This window comes from Schistocerca piceifrons, chromosome 7, assembly GCF_021461385.2.
Source record: "Schistocerca piceifrons isolate TAMUIC-IGC-003096 chromosome 7, iqSchPice1.1, whole genome shotgun sequence".
NCBI lineage: Eukaryota > Metazoa > Arthropoda > Insecta > Orthoptera > Acrididae > Schistocerca > Schistocerca piceifrons.
In genome coordinates this window covers 499,098,583-499,116,635 of record NC_060144.1, presented here as the reverse complement: position 1 = coordinate 499,116,635, position 18,053 = coordinate 499,098,583, and the positions used below count along the sequence as shown (strand labels likewise).

The 18,053-nt window shown below is 38.7% G+C and overlaps 1 protein-coding gene across 1 annotated transcript in view; it reads left to right on the top strand.

The window, feature by feature from the left end:
- Positions 1–18,053, top strand: part of LOC124804650 (eye-specific diacylglycerol kinase) — an 879,337-nt gene that overhangs the window by 719,375 nt on the left and 141,909 nt on the right. Inside the window, exons 9-10 of the mRNA XM_047264874.1 lie at positions 7,391–7,583; positions 13,972–14,074. Coding sequence (XP_047120830.1) covers positions 7,391–7,583; positions 13,972–14,074 — 296 coding nt within the window. The remainder of the gene's footprint in view (positions 1–7,390; positions 7,584–13,971; positions 14,075–18,053) is intronic.

Genomic DNA, 18,053 nt, shown 5'->3' with positions numbered 1-18,053 from the left:
AAATCATTTGGAAGCAAATGCCATATACACTAAATTTAATATTCACTGATTCCTTAAATTTGTAAATTAATTATTTATTGACATAATATTTAAAGTAACATCATGCATTACAAGGAAAAAACATGCTATTTTTTTACTGCAGAATAGAAGATACTGCAAGTAAAACTGCATTTTTTTGTTAAATGTCAAGGCCAAATTATTTTGTCATGAAAAGCAATGTTTTAAACAGTGAAGATACTTCTTGATAAGTAGATTCTCTTTGCTATGTCAACTTAATATGCTAGAATCCTAAAAGAATGAAGTATAATGGCACTTTGTCCAAACATGCAGTTTTCACCCCAATGTAAAAGGTTTGTGTGAAACAATCTAGCTTCTTGCCTGCAGTACTCTTTCTTTTTTTTAAGTTGGGGATTGATATTATCCAAACTACTGCTCTTGAAATCATTGTGAAACTCTCACCACTGATAAAATCCAAGCTCCATTATAAGGTTTTCAATATTGAATAAGGTGGGGATGTTTTTTGTGATGACTACCTATCTGATGGGCCTTGTTAAGAAAGGACATTTCCTAAAATATTTCTGCTTCAGAAATGTACCCCAATTTTGTGTCAGTTTACATAGAGCTTCAACCATGATTTACACCCAATCCATTGGAATTTCTACTCCTGCTTAGGAGTGTCCTCTGCTAGGTGAAGTCACTTTCACTGCCTTCAGAGGTTTAAGATCACTCACGAGGTAATTAAGATAAACCGGTACAGTATAATTCTTGTTCTGTCCTGAAAACAAATCACAAAAAATTTCTTAGACGTTTCACTTTCTTGTGCAGTAATTCTATCACAATGCAATTTAAAAAGGAAAAAAAACTTTTTTGGCCCCTTGTGTTCCAGTATTTTCATTGTAAGTGTAGGATACTGCAGTTGCATTTGAAAGTTGGTGAATATTGAAAGAATAAACAGACAAATACCTTTCATAATAGACATCATTAATACTTACGTTTGGTAAGCGTGCATTTTTTTGCTAGTCTATGTAGATTGCTTCACTTTTTAGGCTTTTGTCTTCTTAAATGAGCGTTCCTCTTTGTGGTATGAAATGTTTCAGCTTTCGCTATGTGTGCTCTCTGGTCATGGTGATCTTAAGATGTGTTTCTTCATGTCATTTTCTAAATTTGCAGATAATATTGCATTCAGCAATTTCATCTCAGCAGTGTACTTATCTCATGTTGAGTGACTATCATTCCTTGGATACCCCAAAGCCATATTTGATTTGGTGTTGAATACTGTTCTATGCATTTCATATGAAATGTCAAAGTTCAGGCATTTTTCCTGGAACATTTCATGCAATTTTTTTCATCAAAAGTTCTTCTGCGAAATACAACTTCTTGGCCTTGTCATTGCTGTAATGACTTGATCTACCCTTAAAGGAATGAGTGTGATCATAAACTTCAATTCCTACTGCTTGCTTAATTTTCCATGGCCTAATTCCGCTTACCCCTTCCAGCACAAAGAGACTTGTGCAGATTCAAAAATTTCTGGACTGTCATTAATCATAGCCTTGTTATTCTGTGTACTGCCATAAAGCTTCTGTTCGTATAGGGATTTCGTGTATGATTCTGTCGCCTTTTACTCTTACTCAGTAGCTGAAGTTAACTCTCGAAGTTATGCTTCATCTTTATTATTCGTTGATCACCTTCTGTGAAGTGAAGGTATTGTAATGAGGCCAGTCAGATACAGTGATTGTTCATTCCAGCCTACCACATCACAAAATTTTCATATAATATTTAATCTTTCTTCAGCACTTGCTACTTCAAAACACTTTAACTTTCAGTTGCAGTCCTCTACTCATTTGTTTGACTGAACCCTTAATTTCTTCATAACTGTGCTCATTCACTCTCATACTTGCCTTTTCCTGATGCTGTTAGAATCTGGAGGTCTCTGTCTTTCAACCTCAGATGAGGTGCTAATCATTTAATGTAAATAATAAACTACTAAAGCTGAAAAGAATCACTTGCAACACCTGTGTTACTAAACACAATGTCTCAAACTAAAGTAATAGTTCTCACTTGTACCAACAATGAACAATAAAGAAAAATTCTCTCTTTCTTGCTTCAACATAGTTTTCCAATCCACAAGGAATCTAAAACTTAATACACGACTTGGACAAAGCACATTTATTCCCTGTAGCAAGAGACGTTAGTATATTCTTTTGCTGCATGCCTAATCTAAAATGGGTTAGGGAATTTGGGCTATTCATGTTATTAGACTGGCCGATTAACAGTATTGAACAACGCACATCCTACACCTCACGGCATACATAACTCATTTTTGAAAAAAGTAGACAAAGCACATTCTTTCCCTGTAGTCTTAATTTATTAATCAATAGATACACAAATAATTAACATTATATATCCCACAACATATTGTCTGCAGACTGTAAAAATAACATTTTTGAGAGTAGTTTCCTCTCCGGTCTGTTACGTTGTTAACAGAGAGCATATCCTGCTTTTGAGAACAGACCTTCAAAAGCTGATGATGTGGCTATGCAGTTCAAATACTTGAGTGCAAATTTTTGTAGTGATGGATGGATAGAACTGTAGATGTGATTCCATGCTTTTAATGGATCTTGTAAGTTCTACACTGGAGAGTCAAAGAAACTGGTACACCTGCCTAATGTCGTGTAGGGCCCCTGTGAGCATGCAGAAGTGCCACAACATGACATGGTATGGAGTTGACTAGTGTCTGAAGTAGTGCTGGAGGGAATTGGCACCATGGATCCTAAAGGGCTGTCCATAAATCTGTTAGTGTACGAGAGGGCAGAGATCTCTTCTGAACAGCACATTGCAAGGCATCCCAAATCTGCTCAATTTTGGTGGCCATTGGGAGTTTGGTGGCCAGCGGAAGTGTTTAAACTCAGAAGAGTGTTTCTGGAGCCACTCTGTAGCAATTGCGGATGTGTGGGGTATTGCAATGTCCTGCTGGAACTGCCTAAGTCCATTGGAATGCAAAATGGAAATGAATGGATGCAGGTGATCAGACAGGATGCTTACGTATGTGTCACCTGTCAGAGTCGTATCTAGAAGTATCAGGGGCCCGGTATCACTCCAACTGCACACAACCCACACTATTACAGAGCCTCCACCAGCTTGAAGAGTTCCCTGCTGACATGCAGGGTCCATGGATTCATGAGGTTGACTTCATACCTTTACACGTCCATCTGCTTGATGCAATTTGAAATGAGACTCATCTGATCAGACAACATGTTTCCAGTCATCAACAGTCCAATGTCAATGTTGACGAGTCCAGGCAAGGTGTAAAGTTCTGTTTCGTGCAGTCATCAACGGTACATGAGTGGGCCTTTGGGTCCAAAAGACCATATCAATGATGTTTCGTTGAATAGTTTGCACACTGAGGCTTGTAATGGGCCAGCATTGAAACCTGCAGCAGTTTGTGGAAGGGTTGCACTTCTGTTGCGTTGAACGATTCTCTTCAGTTGTCATTTGTCCCATTCATGCAGGACCTCTTTTCAGCCGCAGCGATATTGGAGATTTGGTATTTTTTGCGATTCCTGATATTCACCGTAAATTTGTGAATTGGTCTTAAGGGTAAATCCCCATTTCATCGCTACCTCAGAGATGCTGTGTCCCATCACTCGTGCGCCGACTGTAACACCACATTCAAACTCACTTAAATCTTAATAATCTGCCATTGTAGCTGCAGTAACTGATCTAACAACTGCACCAGACGCTTGTTGTCTTATGTATGCGTTGCCAACCACAGTGCCATATACTGCCTGTTTACTGACCTCTGTATTTGAATACGTAAGCATATACCAGTTTCTTTGGTGCTTCAGTGTGGAAGGCCAACTTTCAGATAATAACTGCACTGTGATGATAGGTCCATTCTTGTTCCAGTTCACAAATTACTCTTTACTTGTGCTATTTTATAACGTTCACTTCATAAATCAAATATTGTTTAAGTCTTTTTCTGTGATGTGTCAGTGTGTTACTCATTCTCACTGTCAGTCATTTCAGCAGCTGTAAACAAATCCTTGATGATTTTGATTGTCTTCAGACACACTAAAGCATCTTGAAAATGCATGCTCTTGAATCTGGGCCCAAGAAATGGCTAATATGTCAATGCATTTAGTTGGTAGCAATTTATTTTTTATTTCTGTTGTAATGTTGCTCTTAAGATTGTCTGGTGTAGTCAGCATTGGTTGCAAGCCAGATATTTTCATATTCAACATACTGCTATTGGGATTTACTGCTTACAATGTACATTTATGTGCAAAGCTTCATTAGCAGACACTCCTGTAGGCTCCAGAATGTCACAAACATCTACCAGATCTACAGTGTCTGCTACTGCCAACATGGGTGGTGCACTAACGGGGTACTTAATGATAAATAATATCACTGAATGCAGTTAAAAAAATGTTTCAATCTGCAGCATGTTAATTCCATGTAGTTCATACTTCTTGAATTAGTTTTGAAATCTGATTCTTTTCTTTGATCATCACTTGTTCCTACACCTTGCTTGCACTACATTACAAACTTTTTCACATCAATAATCAACTCGGACAGTTTGTCAGTATTTTCAGCAGAATATTTTACCACCAGACTGATCATGTGAGCAAAACACAATATATGACCTGTTTTCTTTCAAAGACATTTGTACTCCTTTATACACTGCACTGATGTCATTATGAGATACATTCAGAAAAAGACTCGTTTAAATGACGAAAAAATTACTGGCAGTGGGAACAAGGGCCCTGGTGGTGGTGGTGGTGGTGGTGGCGGCATTTTTGCAAAATCCTACCCTTAACCCATCAAATAAGTTTCATGGTTTGTCAATGAAATTTTGTTTTAGAGAAACGTTTCCCAGCCTTTAGGTGTTTGTATCTTGTTGTTACTACCCAATTTCTTTGGTATCAGGACTAGCATCCTAAATGTAAGGTTTCATCATTACTATCATTCCTAATTCATTTTTCGTTGTTCTGCTGTTTTTATAACTTAATTCATTTGACTCTTATTTTGTTGCCATTTCACTGTCTCATTCCAGCAGATTACTCCATCCTCTGTACCATGCCTTCAGTAGTTACGTAAGAAACGTGTGTGGATATGTTCTGTTTAAACTCTTTTTTTGAATGCTTACATATGGTAGATGTTATCTTTCTTTGATAGTAATTATTCTGATTTGTGCTTAATAATAATTTCACAATAATTTTCTTTGTGTAATAAAAGTAAAAATAAAATTTGCAACATGAATCCAAAATGCCTCATTCTACATCATTACGATCTATTGTGCAAAATGATCCCTGAAACGTGTAACTAACTAACTAAAAATTTTAAGGATAAATTTCAGTCATGAGATGCAAATAAATTATTATCTTTACCATTTTTGCCAAGTTAATTTTTCATCTCCCCGAAGCCTACAAAATTAAGGATGATATAAATCTTTAGACCTTGGCTGTACATTTATGTGAAGTATAAAAGGTATACAAGGTGTGATTCAGAAGTTTCAGGACTGATTCGTTTCGTGGATTGGGGTAGTGCACGCGGACCGTTTTTTCCGGGTGTGGGAAGTAGTGGGAGGGGGGTCTCAGGGAACGACCTCGGTCGAAACTTGGGGGCAGCATTATGTGATTAAGTTTTGCATGCGACTGAACAAAACCGCCACGGAGACTCTCGGTATGATTCAAGAGGACTTTAAGGAAGGAGCCATGGCCCATGCAATGGTTTTCATGTGGCACAAACGTTTCAAAGATGGCTGCGGGAATGTTGAAGACGACGACCGCTCTGGGAGGCCATCATGAAGCCGAACAGATCAGAATGTGGAGAGAGTGCGGGAACTTATAAACATTGTCTGTCATCTTAGTACTAGATTAATTGCTGATGAACTGGGACTCAGTCAGAGTACAGTGTGGAGGATTGTGACGGAGAATTTGATGATGTGAAAAGTGTGTGCCAAACTGGTGCCAAAAATTTTGTCAGTGGATCAGAAGAAATGGCGCATGGCTGTTTGCCAGGAAATGCTCCAATGGTTGAATGTTGATCTGAACCTTCTGGAGAAAGTGGTGACTGGTGAAGAGACCTGGGTCTACAAGTACGATCCTGAGTCGAAGCGTCAAAGCTCAGAATGGCACACTGCTTCCTCACCGAAGCCCAAGAAAGCTCACTTGAGCAAGTCGTGTGTGAAGTGTATGCTGATTTTTTTTTTTTTTTTTTTTTTAATGGTAAAGGAGTGATTCACAAGGAGTTTGTTGCTTGTGGACAGACTGTCACAGGTGACTTTTACGCTGGAGTGCTCCACCGCTTGAGGGATCGAGTTCGCTGCATCTGCCCGGCGATCAAGGTTGATTGTATTCTCCACCATGACAATGTGCCCACCCACACATTGTGCGCCGCCGCAGAAGTTTTGGTCAAGTTCAGCGTGACAACACTGCCACAGCCACCCTACAGCCCCGACTTGGCTCCAAGTGACTTTTTCCTCTTCCCCCGAATCAAGACGGGCCTAAAAGGGAAGCAATTTGACTCCACCGACGCCATCCAGCAGGCTTCGACTAGAGCCCTTGACAGCGTGACGCCCGAGGCATTCCAGAAGGGCTACGAACAGTGGAAGATGCACTGGCAGCGCTGTGTTGGTGCTGAAGGATCATATTTTGAAGAATTTTAGTCCACTGTACTTAAATGTTCAATAAATATCTACTTCTGAGTTAAGTCGTGAAACTTTTGAATCACACCCTGTATGCCTTGCTTATATTTTTTATACATGCTTTTATGTATATATTCCTTGCTGCTAGCACAACAGATACATAAATGTGACCTAGTTATAGTAAATTGTAAAACAGTGTTCAAAATAATCACATACAATATGTAAATTTGTGACTGTTCCATGGCATGATCATTCTGTAAATAAGATACTGACTGTCTGCTAAACTAAGTAAGTTTTTGTGATACACTTTTTATACTTCACATAAATGTATAGCCAAGATCTAAAGATTTATAATATCCCTAATTTTGTAGGCTTCTGAAGATGACAAATTAATTTGTCGAAACCAGTAAAGATAATAAAATTTATTTACAACTGATAACTGAAATTTATCCTGAAAAATAGTACTAAGGTTGTTGAAAATTACAGCCATGACTAAAATAAATTTTTTTTTATCTTGGCATAATCTGATGTTAGATCAGTGTCCATTAAGTATAACTGAAGTATGTTCAACGAATTGAATACCTTATTTCTCGTCTATTCTAGTGGTGTTTGTCTTCTAAAACTTTCTATCCTACTGAAAATAAGACACATGGAATCCAAGTTTTTATCAAAATTGCATTTTTACTCATGTCTTTTTATTTACCTTAGAATTTTAGTTCTTAGATTTTCATTCTGTGTTTGTAGAAGCACATCCTGAGCGTTTCAACTCTCGCCTTCGGAATAAGATGTTCTATGGACAAGCTGGTGGGAAAGATCTTTTGAGGCGGAAATGGAAAGGACTTGCAGAATTAGTCACGTTAGAATGTGATGGTAAAGACATAACTCCTAAGTTGAGGGATCATAAGGTCCATGCAATTGTGTTTCTCAACATTCCAAGGTAATTTCAGATGTGAAATGATTCTGCTAATTTTAAATTATGACCACATGGTTCATGCAGAATTTTTCTGTTACTGCTAAAATAAATTTATTTATTTATTCATTAATCCATAGACAATCTCCATTATATGAATTTAGCCAACACATACACATCTTCAGTTTTGTTTATGTGTACGGCATACAAAAACATCTTAGCACAGATAACATTTTATTAAGTCACCCTTATGTGTGTATATAACAGCAATCCAAAATTTCGCTAATGTATCTTACGCAAGTTAAAAACATGATTAAATTATACTTGGATGCCCACACCAGTTCACTCACTTATCTTCATAATTTTACACTTCAACAGCTTCAGTTCTGCAAAATATACCAATGCACTCACTGTTGTTGTTGTTGTTGTGGTCTTCAGTCCTGAGACTGGTTTGATGCAGCTCTCCATGCTACTCTATCCTGTGCAAGCTTCTTCATCTCCCAGTACCTACTGCAGCCTACATCCTTCTGAATCTGCTTAGTGTATTCATCTCTTGGTCTCCCTCTACGATTTTTACCCTCCACGCTGCCCTCCAATACTAAATTGGTGATCCCTCGATGTCTAAGAACATGTCCTACCAACCGATCCCTTCTTCTAGTCAAGTTGTGCCACAAGCTCCTCTTCTCCCCAATTCTATTCAATACCTCCTCATTAGTTATGTGATCTACCCATCTAATCTTCAGCATTGTTCTGTAGCACCACATTTCGAAAGTTTCTATTCTCTTCTTGTCTAAAATATTTATCGTCCACGTTTCACTTCCATACATGGCTACACTCCATACAAATACTTTCAGAAACGAGTTGCTGACATTTAAATCTATACACGATGTTAACAAATTTTTCTTCTTCAGAAACGCTTCCCTTGCCATTGCCAGTCTACATTTTGTATCCTCTCTACTTCAACCATCGTCAGTTATTTTGCTCCCCAAATAGCAAAACTCCTTTACTACTTTAAGTGTCTCATTTCCTGATCTAATTCCCTCAGCATCACCCGATTTAATTCGACTACATTCCATTATCCTCGTTTTGCTTTTGTTGATGTTCATCTTATATCCTCCTTTCAAGACACTGTCCATTCCGTTCAACTGCTCTTCCAAGTCCTTTGCTGTCTCTGACAGAATTACAATGTCATCGGCGAACCTCAAAGTTTTTATTTCTTCTCCATGAATTTTAATACCTACCCCGAATTTTTCTTTTGTTTCCTTTACTGCTTGCTCAATATACAGATTGAACAACATCGGGGAGAGGCTACAACCCTGTCTTACTCCCTTCCCAACCACTGCTTCCCTTTCATGTCCCTCGACTCTTGTAACTGCCATCTGCTTTCTGTACAAATTGTAAATAGCCTTTTGATCCCTGTATTTTACCCCTGCCACTTTCAGAATTTGAAAGAGAGTATTCCAATCAACATTGTCAAAAGCTTTCTCTAAGTCTACATATGCTAGAAACGTAGGTTTGCCTTTCCTTAATCGTTCTTCTAAGATAAGTCGTAGGGTCAGTATTGCCTCACGTGTTCCAACATTTCTACGGAATCCAAACTGATCTTCCCCGAGGTCGGCTTCTACTAGTTTTTCCATTCGTCTGTAAAGAATTCAAGTTAGTATTTTGCAGCTGTGACTTATTAAACTGATAGTTCGGTAATTTTCACATCTGTCAACACCTGCTTTATTTGGGATTGGAACTATTATATTCTTCTTGAAGTCTGAGGGAATTTCGCCTGTCTCATACATCTTGCTCACCAGATTGTAGAGTTTTGTCAGGACTGGCTCTCCCAAGGCTGCCAGTAGTTCTAATGGAATGTTGTCTACTCCGGGGGCCTTGTTTCGACTCAGGTCTTTCAGTGCTCTCTCAAACTCTTTACGCAGTATCATATCTCCCATTTCATCTTCATCTACATCCTCTTCCATTTCCATAATATTGTCCTCAAGTACGTCGCCCTTGTATAGACCCTCTATATACTCCTTCCACCTTTCTGCTTTCCCTTCTTTGCTTAGAACCGGGTTTCCATCTGAGCTCTTGATATTCATACAAGTCATTCTCTTTTCTCCAAAGGTCTCTTTAATTTTCCTGTAGGCGGTATCTATCTTACCCCTAGTGAGATAGACCTCTACATCCTTACATTTGTCCTCTAGCCATCCCTGCTTAGCCATTTTGCACTTCCTGTCGATCTCATTTTTGAGACGTTTGTATTCCTTTTTGCCTGCTTCATTTACTGCATTTTTATATTTTCTCCTGTCATCAATTAAATTCAATATTTCTTCTGTTACCCAAGGGTTTCTACTAGCCCTCGTCTTTTTACCTGTTTGATCCTCTGCTGCCTTCACTCACTAATTTTCACAATTCTACTCTTTCACAGCGCCTCTTCTGTGATGTTGTGTGTCCGCAGTACTTTGAACATACAATAAAAGAGCGAGCAATAACATGACAGATTTTATATAAAGAATAGGTACGTGCATTTTATGAAGAGTGAAAATGGAAAAGTTCTGAAGAATCGAAAAACAATGTTTCTCTTTTTGTATGTAACTTATGTGTATACACAAAAAATTGAGCAGATAGTCTGGTACCACATAAGTACAGCAGTAATATTGTAACTAGTAGGACTGCAGTTTACAAAAACCATTTCTAATTTATTTTATATGTTTTACACGTGAGTAACTAAATATAAATTCAAGAAAAATCGTTGCAAAATTGACATCTGTTCCTTACACAACTCTATCTTGGGATCTGATGCTGCAAAATTTACTGTAAAATTCCCTGTACATTGCCATCAGGCCTTTCTGTTTTGCAGAGATAAAAATCATTCATATTTTAGATACAGTACAGTGTGGGGAGGCTTGCGTGCCTCAGCGATACAGATAGCCGTACCGTAGGTACAACCACAACGGAGGGATATCCGTTGAGAGGCCAGACAAACGTGTGGTTCCTGAAGAGGATCAGCAGCCATTTCAGTAGTTGCAGGGCAACAGTCTGGATGATTGACTGATCTGGCCTTGTAACACTAACCAAAATGGCCTTACTGTGCTGGTACTGCGAACGGCTGGAAGCAAGGGGAAACTACGGCTGTAATTTTTCCTGAGGGCATGCAGCTTCACTGGCATGGAGAGCTGCATCAAACCAGTCTCTGGACTGAAGACCACCACCACCACAACAACAACAACAACAACAACAACATGGCGTACACCAGCCATGATCTTTCCTCTTTTGAATACATTGAGTTTTTTCCAGTCTTCTGTTTAATATAAGAGTTTTTGACAGCTTTTTGAGATGAATAAGTATGAAATACTTTCACCATACTGCATATGGAGATCCTGCATGCCTGCATTGACATCAGTGTTTCAAAAGCATCTCTCAAACTGGAGAAGTCAGTTGTATCAGTCTTGCTTACCTTTCTTTATTTTTATCTAAGTGCAAGATCTCTGTCGCAGCTCAAAAGAATGTGCCCACTCGCCAAAAATGTGTGTGTTGTCTCTTCGAACTATCTCAGGCCAATTGAAGAAGACCTGACATGTGACACTCAGAGCTGTGGAGGGAAGCACTGCTTGGCACAAATACCGTGCACCATCTACTAATGAATGTTTGAAGCATTTTCTCAGTGATTTGATGCTTTAAACATTTTCTAAATGATTAGATGGTAGGAACAAGTCTAGCGACATACAACAGAGTACTGAGAACTCAATACCACTGAAAACACTTTTTGTGGAAAGATTGCACCCTAGTTTTTCATTCCACTCTTCATGTATGTATGATTTCTGCATTATGGGTGCACAGATTGTTAATAATTTCTTGTTTGATGAAGATTCATGCTATTGTCTATCTTTTAGGTGTTCTTACAGGGTACGTAGAGATGAGGATATGTATTTCTGAACAACTGATATTTTTTCATTGCATTTTCGTCTGTTTTTGTGTAAAACATATCAAACAATAATAAGATCCCATCAGTTAATTTAGGCTACTTCCTATGTAGGTATGAATCAAAGGGATAATCTCATGTTGTTGAGTTGCAACTTACTAAATGTATCAATATGATGAAAAGGTTAGTTGATACTCACCATGTAGTGGAGATGCTGAGTCACAGATAGGCACAACAAAAAGATTGTCAGAGCTTTTGGCCAACAAGGCCTTCATCAGAGATAGAACACGCACATGAACACGCGCACACACAAACACAACTAACACATACATGACCACAGTCTCGGGCTGCTGAACACACACCGCGAGCAACTGCACATGATGGGAGATGCAACCATGTGGTGGTGGTAAGGAGGCTGGGGTGAAGAGCGGAATGGAGAGCAGGGTAGGGGTGGGGGACGGTAAAGTGCTGCTTGTGGGAGCATACAGGGATGAGGTGGAGAGAGGGTAGGAGCGGCAGGGGGGGGGGGGGGAGTTGGGGAAAAGGAGATAGGTAAAAAAGACTGTGGGTGTGTTCGTGGAATAGAGGACTGTGTAGTACTGAAATGGGAACAGGGAAGGGGCTAGAGGGCAAGAACAAAGACTAACAAAGGTTGAGGCCAGGAAGGTTACAGGAATGAAGGGAGAGTTCCCACAAGCGCAGTTCAGGAAAGGTAGTGTTGGTGGGAAGAGTCCAGATGGCACAGGCTGTGAAGCAGTCATTAAAATGAAGAATGTTGTGTTAGGCAGCATGCTCAGCAACTTGGTGGTCCAGCTGTTTCTGGGCGGCAGTTTGTTGGTGGCCATTCAAGTGGACAGACAGCTTGTCAGTTGTCACGCCTGTGTAGAATGCAGCACAGTGGTTGCAGCTTAGCTTGTTGATCACATGACTGGTTTCACAGGTAGCCCTGCCTTTAATGGGGTAGGTGATGCTTGTGACGACTGGAGTAGGTGGTGGTGGGAGGATGTATGGGACAGGTCTTGCATCTAGGTCTATAGCAGCTATGTGAGCCATGAGGCAAGGGGATGGGAGCAGGAGTTGTGTAGCGACGCACAAGGGTATTATGTAGAGTCCGTGGGTGGTAGAGTACCACTGTGGAAGGGGTGGGAAGGATAGTAGGTAGGACAGTCCTCATATCAAGGCAGAAAACCTCTTTCGACTACCTTTCGTTGTGCTATGAAATAAGGAGTGTCTACCCACTATCCTTCCCACCTGTCCCACAGTGGTATTCCACTGCCCACCGAATGTACACAACATCCTCGTCCATACCTACACAGCTCCTGCTCCCATCCCCTTGCCTAATGGCTCATATCGCTGTTATAGACCTAAATGCAAGACCTGTCCCGTACATTCTCCCACCACCACCTACTCCAGTCCAAGCACAAGCATCACCTACCCCATCAAAGGCAGGGCTACCTGTGAAACCAGTCCTGTGATCTAAAAGCTAAGCTGTAGCTACTGTCCTGCATTCTTCGTGAGCATGACAGCTGAGAAGCTGTCTGTCCGCTTGAATGACAACCAACAAACTGCGGCCAAGAAACAGCTGGACCACCAAGTTTCTGAGCATGCTGCCAAACACGACATTCTTCATTTCGATGACAGCTTCACAGCCTGTGACATCTGGATTCTTCTCACCAACACCAGCTTCCCTGAGTTACACAGATGGGAACTCTCCCAGCAATATACCCTACATCCTGTAACCCTCCTGGCCTCAACATTTGCCAGTATTTGTCCTTACCCCCTAGCCCCTTCCCGGTTCCCATTCCAACACTACACTGTTGTCTATTTCGCCAATATACCCAAAGTCTTCTTACCTCTCTCCTTTTCCACTATGCCCCCACCCTCTGTTTAACATCCCGACTGCACTTAGCTGCCCTTCCCTCTCTCCATCTCATCCCTGTACGCTCCTACAAGTAGCACTTTACTGTAACCCACCCCTATCCTGCTATCCACCCCCTCCCTGTCCCAGCCACCTGTTACCCCCATCACCTGGCTGCATCTCCGATCATGCTCAGCTGATCGCAGTGTGGCCTCAGCAGCCAGAGACTCGGCCGTGTGTGTGTGTGTGTGTGTGTGTGTGTGAGACAGAGAGAGAGAGAGAGAGAGAGAGAGAGAGAGAGAGAGAGAGTGAGTTTGAGTGTTCTAACTCCGATGAAGGCCTTGTTGGTCGAAACCTGATTTTCAGACAATCTTTTTGGTGTGCCTATCTGTGACTTGGCATTTCCACTGTATGGTGAGTATCAACTGCCGTTTTGATAATATTATTACATTCCATCCTGGATTTTCCATTATTAAATGTATGACAGACAATCGTTTTCTTGTGATTCATTTGTTTTGCAAAGCACTTAATTTCATATGAATATATTGTACCAAAAAGAAATGACTGTCAGTTTGTATACCTAACATTTAAAAAGAAAAGTACACAGTTGGGATTATTCTGAATAACAGAATATTATTTGATTGTAGTTATGGTGGTGGCACTCATCCCTGGAATCGAGCAGGAGGTAATGTGGAACCAGCAACTGATGATGGCCTTATAGAAGTTGTTGGACTCACAACATATCAGTTGGTGAGTATTAAAAAGGAGAGAAAAGTGGTATTTTTATGATAAAATTGTTCCATGTGATTGCTTTCTATTTGTTCATTTTATATTGCTTGTTACTTCATACACATATGATGATTCTTGTTAATAATATATAAAAAATGTAAATTTATTGTTCCACTCTGCCAGATATCATAGATGCACAAGCACCTGCAGTTCAGGAAAGTATGTTGTGAATTTCTTTATTCTGGAATAAAACAAACAATAATTACCAAAGAAGCAGAATATTTCTGAAAGTGTCAGTAAGTGTGGTAGTTCATTGAATGTCTGATGTGGGCCCTTCCAGGTTTGATTTAAGTAATGGTTTAATTTCTTAGCTAAGTTTAGCTGCTAGTTTCTGTACCTTAACTAGAGAGGTCATATATATATATTTCATGTCAAGGGAGTAGTAAGGGGATGAAATTTCTCACACCCGAGTAGCAGCTGTGTAGCACATTGTAGGCATATTAGACCCCAATCAGTAAACTTCATCTTGAGTACTAATAAGGGGAAATGTGCAGAGAGTGGAGGAAGAAAGCTCCACCTAGCAAGAAGACTACACCAGGTTGCACTCCAGTTTATGTAGCTGAACCTTATTTTGTCCATGTTGGACTGCCATTTGGAAACTTGCGACCATTTATGAAACAAAAGACAAGTTGAAATGGGTATCCATTTCAGTCACTTTTCAATTTTTATTTTATGCAACCATACATTTTGAGAGGTTAGACCATCATTCATGGGTGGCCACATGTGTACTTAGGTATATGACTCTGGATGCATCCAGGAGAAGAAATTGTATTCACTCAAGGATGAGGGTTTAAACCGTTGAAATACACAATGGAAGAAAATAAAAAGTGGCTGACACAAAGCTCACACTTTGAAATTAATTTTTCATCAAAGCTGTAGTGCACAGGTATGATTTCAAGTTCATTTTAATTATGTTGTGCTCATTTTGTATCTCCACCAGTGGGAAAGATAATAATTTCTTGAATAATGGACTAGGATGATTAGATTAGATTAGATTAGATTAATATTAGTTCCATGGATCATGAATACGATATTTCGCAATGATGTGGAACGAGTCGAATTTTCCAATACATGACATAATTAGGTTAATTTAACAACATACTTAAGTTAATATAACAACTTTATTTTTTTGTGTTTTTTTGTTTTTCTTTATTTTTTATTTTTATTTTTTTAATATTTTTGTTTTGGTTTCTTTTCTTTTTTTTTTCTTAATTTATATCTAAAAATTCCTCTACGGAGTAGAAGGAGTTGTCATTCAGAAATTCTTTTAATTTCTTCTTAAATACTTGTTGGTTATCTGTCAGACTTTTGATACTATTTGGTAAGTGACCAAAGACTTTAGTGCCAGTATAATTCACCCCTTTCTGTACCAAAGTTAGATTTAATCTTGAATAGTGAAGATCGTCCTTTCTCCTAGTATTGTAGTTATGCACACTGCTATTACTTTTGAATTGGGTTTGGTTGTTAATAACAAATTTCATAAGAGAGTATATATACTGAGAAGCTACTGTGAATATCGCTAGATCCTTAAATAAATGTCTGCAGGATGATCTTGGGTGGACTCCAGCTATTATTCTGATTACACGCTTTTGTGCAATAAATACTTTATTCCTCAGTGATGAATTACCCCAAAATATGATGCCATATGAAAGCAATGAGTGAAAATAGGCATAGTAAGCTAATTTACTAAGATGTTTATCACCAAAATTTGCAATGACCCTTACTGCATAAGTAGCTGAACTCAAACGTTTCAGCAGATCATCAATGTGTTTCTTCCAATTTAATCTCTCATCAATGGACATACCTAAAAATTTGGAATATTCTACCTTAGCTATATGCTTCTGATTAAGGTCTATATGTATTAATGGCATCATACCATTCACTGTACGGAACTGTATGTACTGTGTCTTATCAAAATTCAGTGAGAGTCCGTTTACGAGGAACCACTTAGTAATTTTCTGAAAGACAGTATTGACAATTTCATCAGTTAATTCTTGTTTCTCAGGTGTGATTACTATACTTGTATCACAGCAAAGAGAACTAACTTTGCCTCTTCATGAATATAGAATGGCAAGTCATTAATATATAATAAGAACAACAAAGGACCCAAGACTGACCCTTGTGGAACCCCATTCTTGATAGTTCCCCAGTTTGAGGAATGTGCTGATCTTTGCATGTTACGAGAACTACTTATTTCAACTTTCTGCGCTCTTCCAGTTAGATACGAATTAAACCATTTGTGCACTGTCCCACTCATGCCACAATACTTGAGCTTGTCTAGCAGAATTTCATGATTTACACAATCAAAAGCCTTTGAGAGATCACAAAAAATCCCAATGGGTGGTGTTCAGTTATTCAGATCATTCAAAATTTGACTGGTGAAAGCATATATGGCATTTTCTGTTGAAAAACCTTTCTGGAAACCAAACTGACATTTTGTTAGTACTTCATTTTTACAGATATGTGAAGCTACTCTTGAATACATTACTTTCTCAAAAATTTTGGATAAAGCTGTTAGAAGGGAGATTGGACGGTAATTGTTGACATCAGATCTATCCCCCTTTTTATGCAAAGGTATAACAATAGCATATTTCAGTCTATCAGGGAAAATGCCCTGTTCCAGAGAGCTATTACACAGGTGGCTGAGAATCTTACTTATCTGTTGAGAACAAGCTTTTAGTATTTTGCTGGAAATGCCATCAATTCCATGTGAGTTTTTGCTTTTAAGCAAGTTTATTATTTTCCTAATTTCAGAGGGAGAAGTGGGTGAGATTTCAGTTGTATCAAATTGCATAGGTATGGCCTCTTCCATTAACAGCCTAGCATCTTCTAATGAACACCTGGATCCTACTATATCCACAACATTTAGAAAATGATTATTAAAAATATTTTCAACTTCTGACTTTTTGTTCGTAAAGTTTTCATTCAATTTGATGGTAATACTGTCTTCCTCTGCTCTTGGTTGACCTGTTTCTCTTTTAATAATATTCCAAATTGTTTTAATTTTATTATCAGAGTTGCTGATTTCAGACATGATACACATACTCCTGGATTTTTTAATAACTTTTCTTAATATAACATAGTAGTTTTTATAATTTTTGATAGTTTCTGGGTCACTACTCTTTCTTGCTGTCAGATACATTTCCCTTTTCCAGTTACAAGATATTTTTATACCCTTAGTAAGCCATGGTTTGTTACAAGGTTTCTTACGAGTATATTTAACTATTTTCTTGGGGAAGCAGTTTTCAAATGCATTTACAAAAATGTCATGAAATAAATTATATTTTAAATTGGCATCAGGTTCACGGTACACCTCATCCCAGTCTAACTGCTGTAGGCTTCCCCTGAAATTTGCAATTGTTAAATCGTTGACTGAACGTACTACTTTGGAGGACTGTTTAGTATTGCTGAATGGAGCTATGTCATATATTGTAACTAGCTGTGCACCATGATCAGAAAAACCATTCTCAACAGGCCGAGCATTTATCTGCTTAAACTTATCTTGGTCTATAAAGAAGTTATCTATCAGTGAGCTGCTATCCTTTACCACCTGAGTAGGAAAATCAATAACGGGTGTCAAATTGAAAGAACCGAGTAATACTTCAAGGTCATTTTTCCTATTACCCTCTTTCAGAGAATCTACATTGAAGTCCCCACAAATAATAATTTGCTTCTCCCTGTCTGACAGATAGCACAACAAGGAGTCCAAATTTTTCAGAAATAGATGAAAATTTCCTGATGGGGACCTATATACAGTTACAATTATAAATGTGCCTTTATTTAATTTAAACTCACAGGCACATGCTTCTGTATGTTTCTCTACACAAAACTTTTTTGTTTCTCTACTTTTTGCACAATGATAACTTTTGACATATATGGCAACTCCTCCTTTCTCCATATTTTCTCTCATTACATGTGCAGAGAGCTTATAACCACTTAC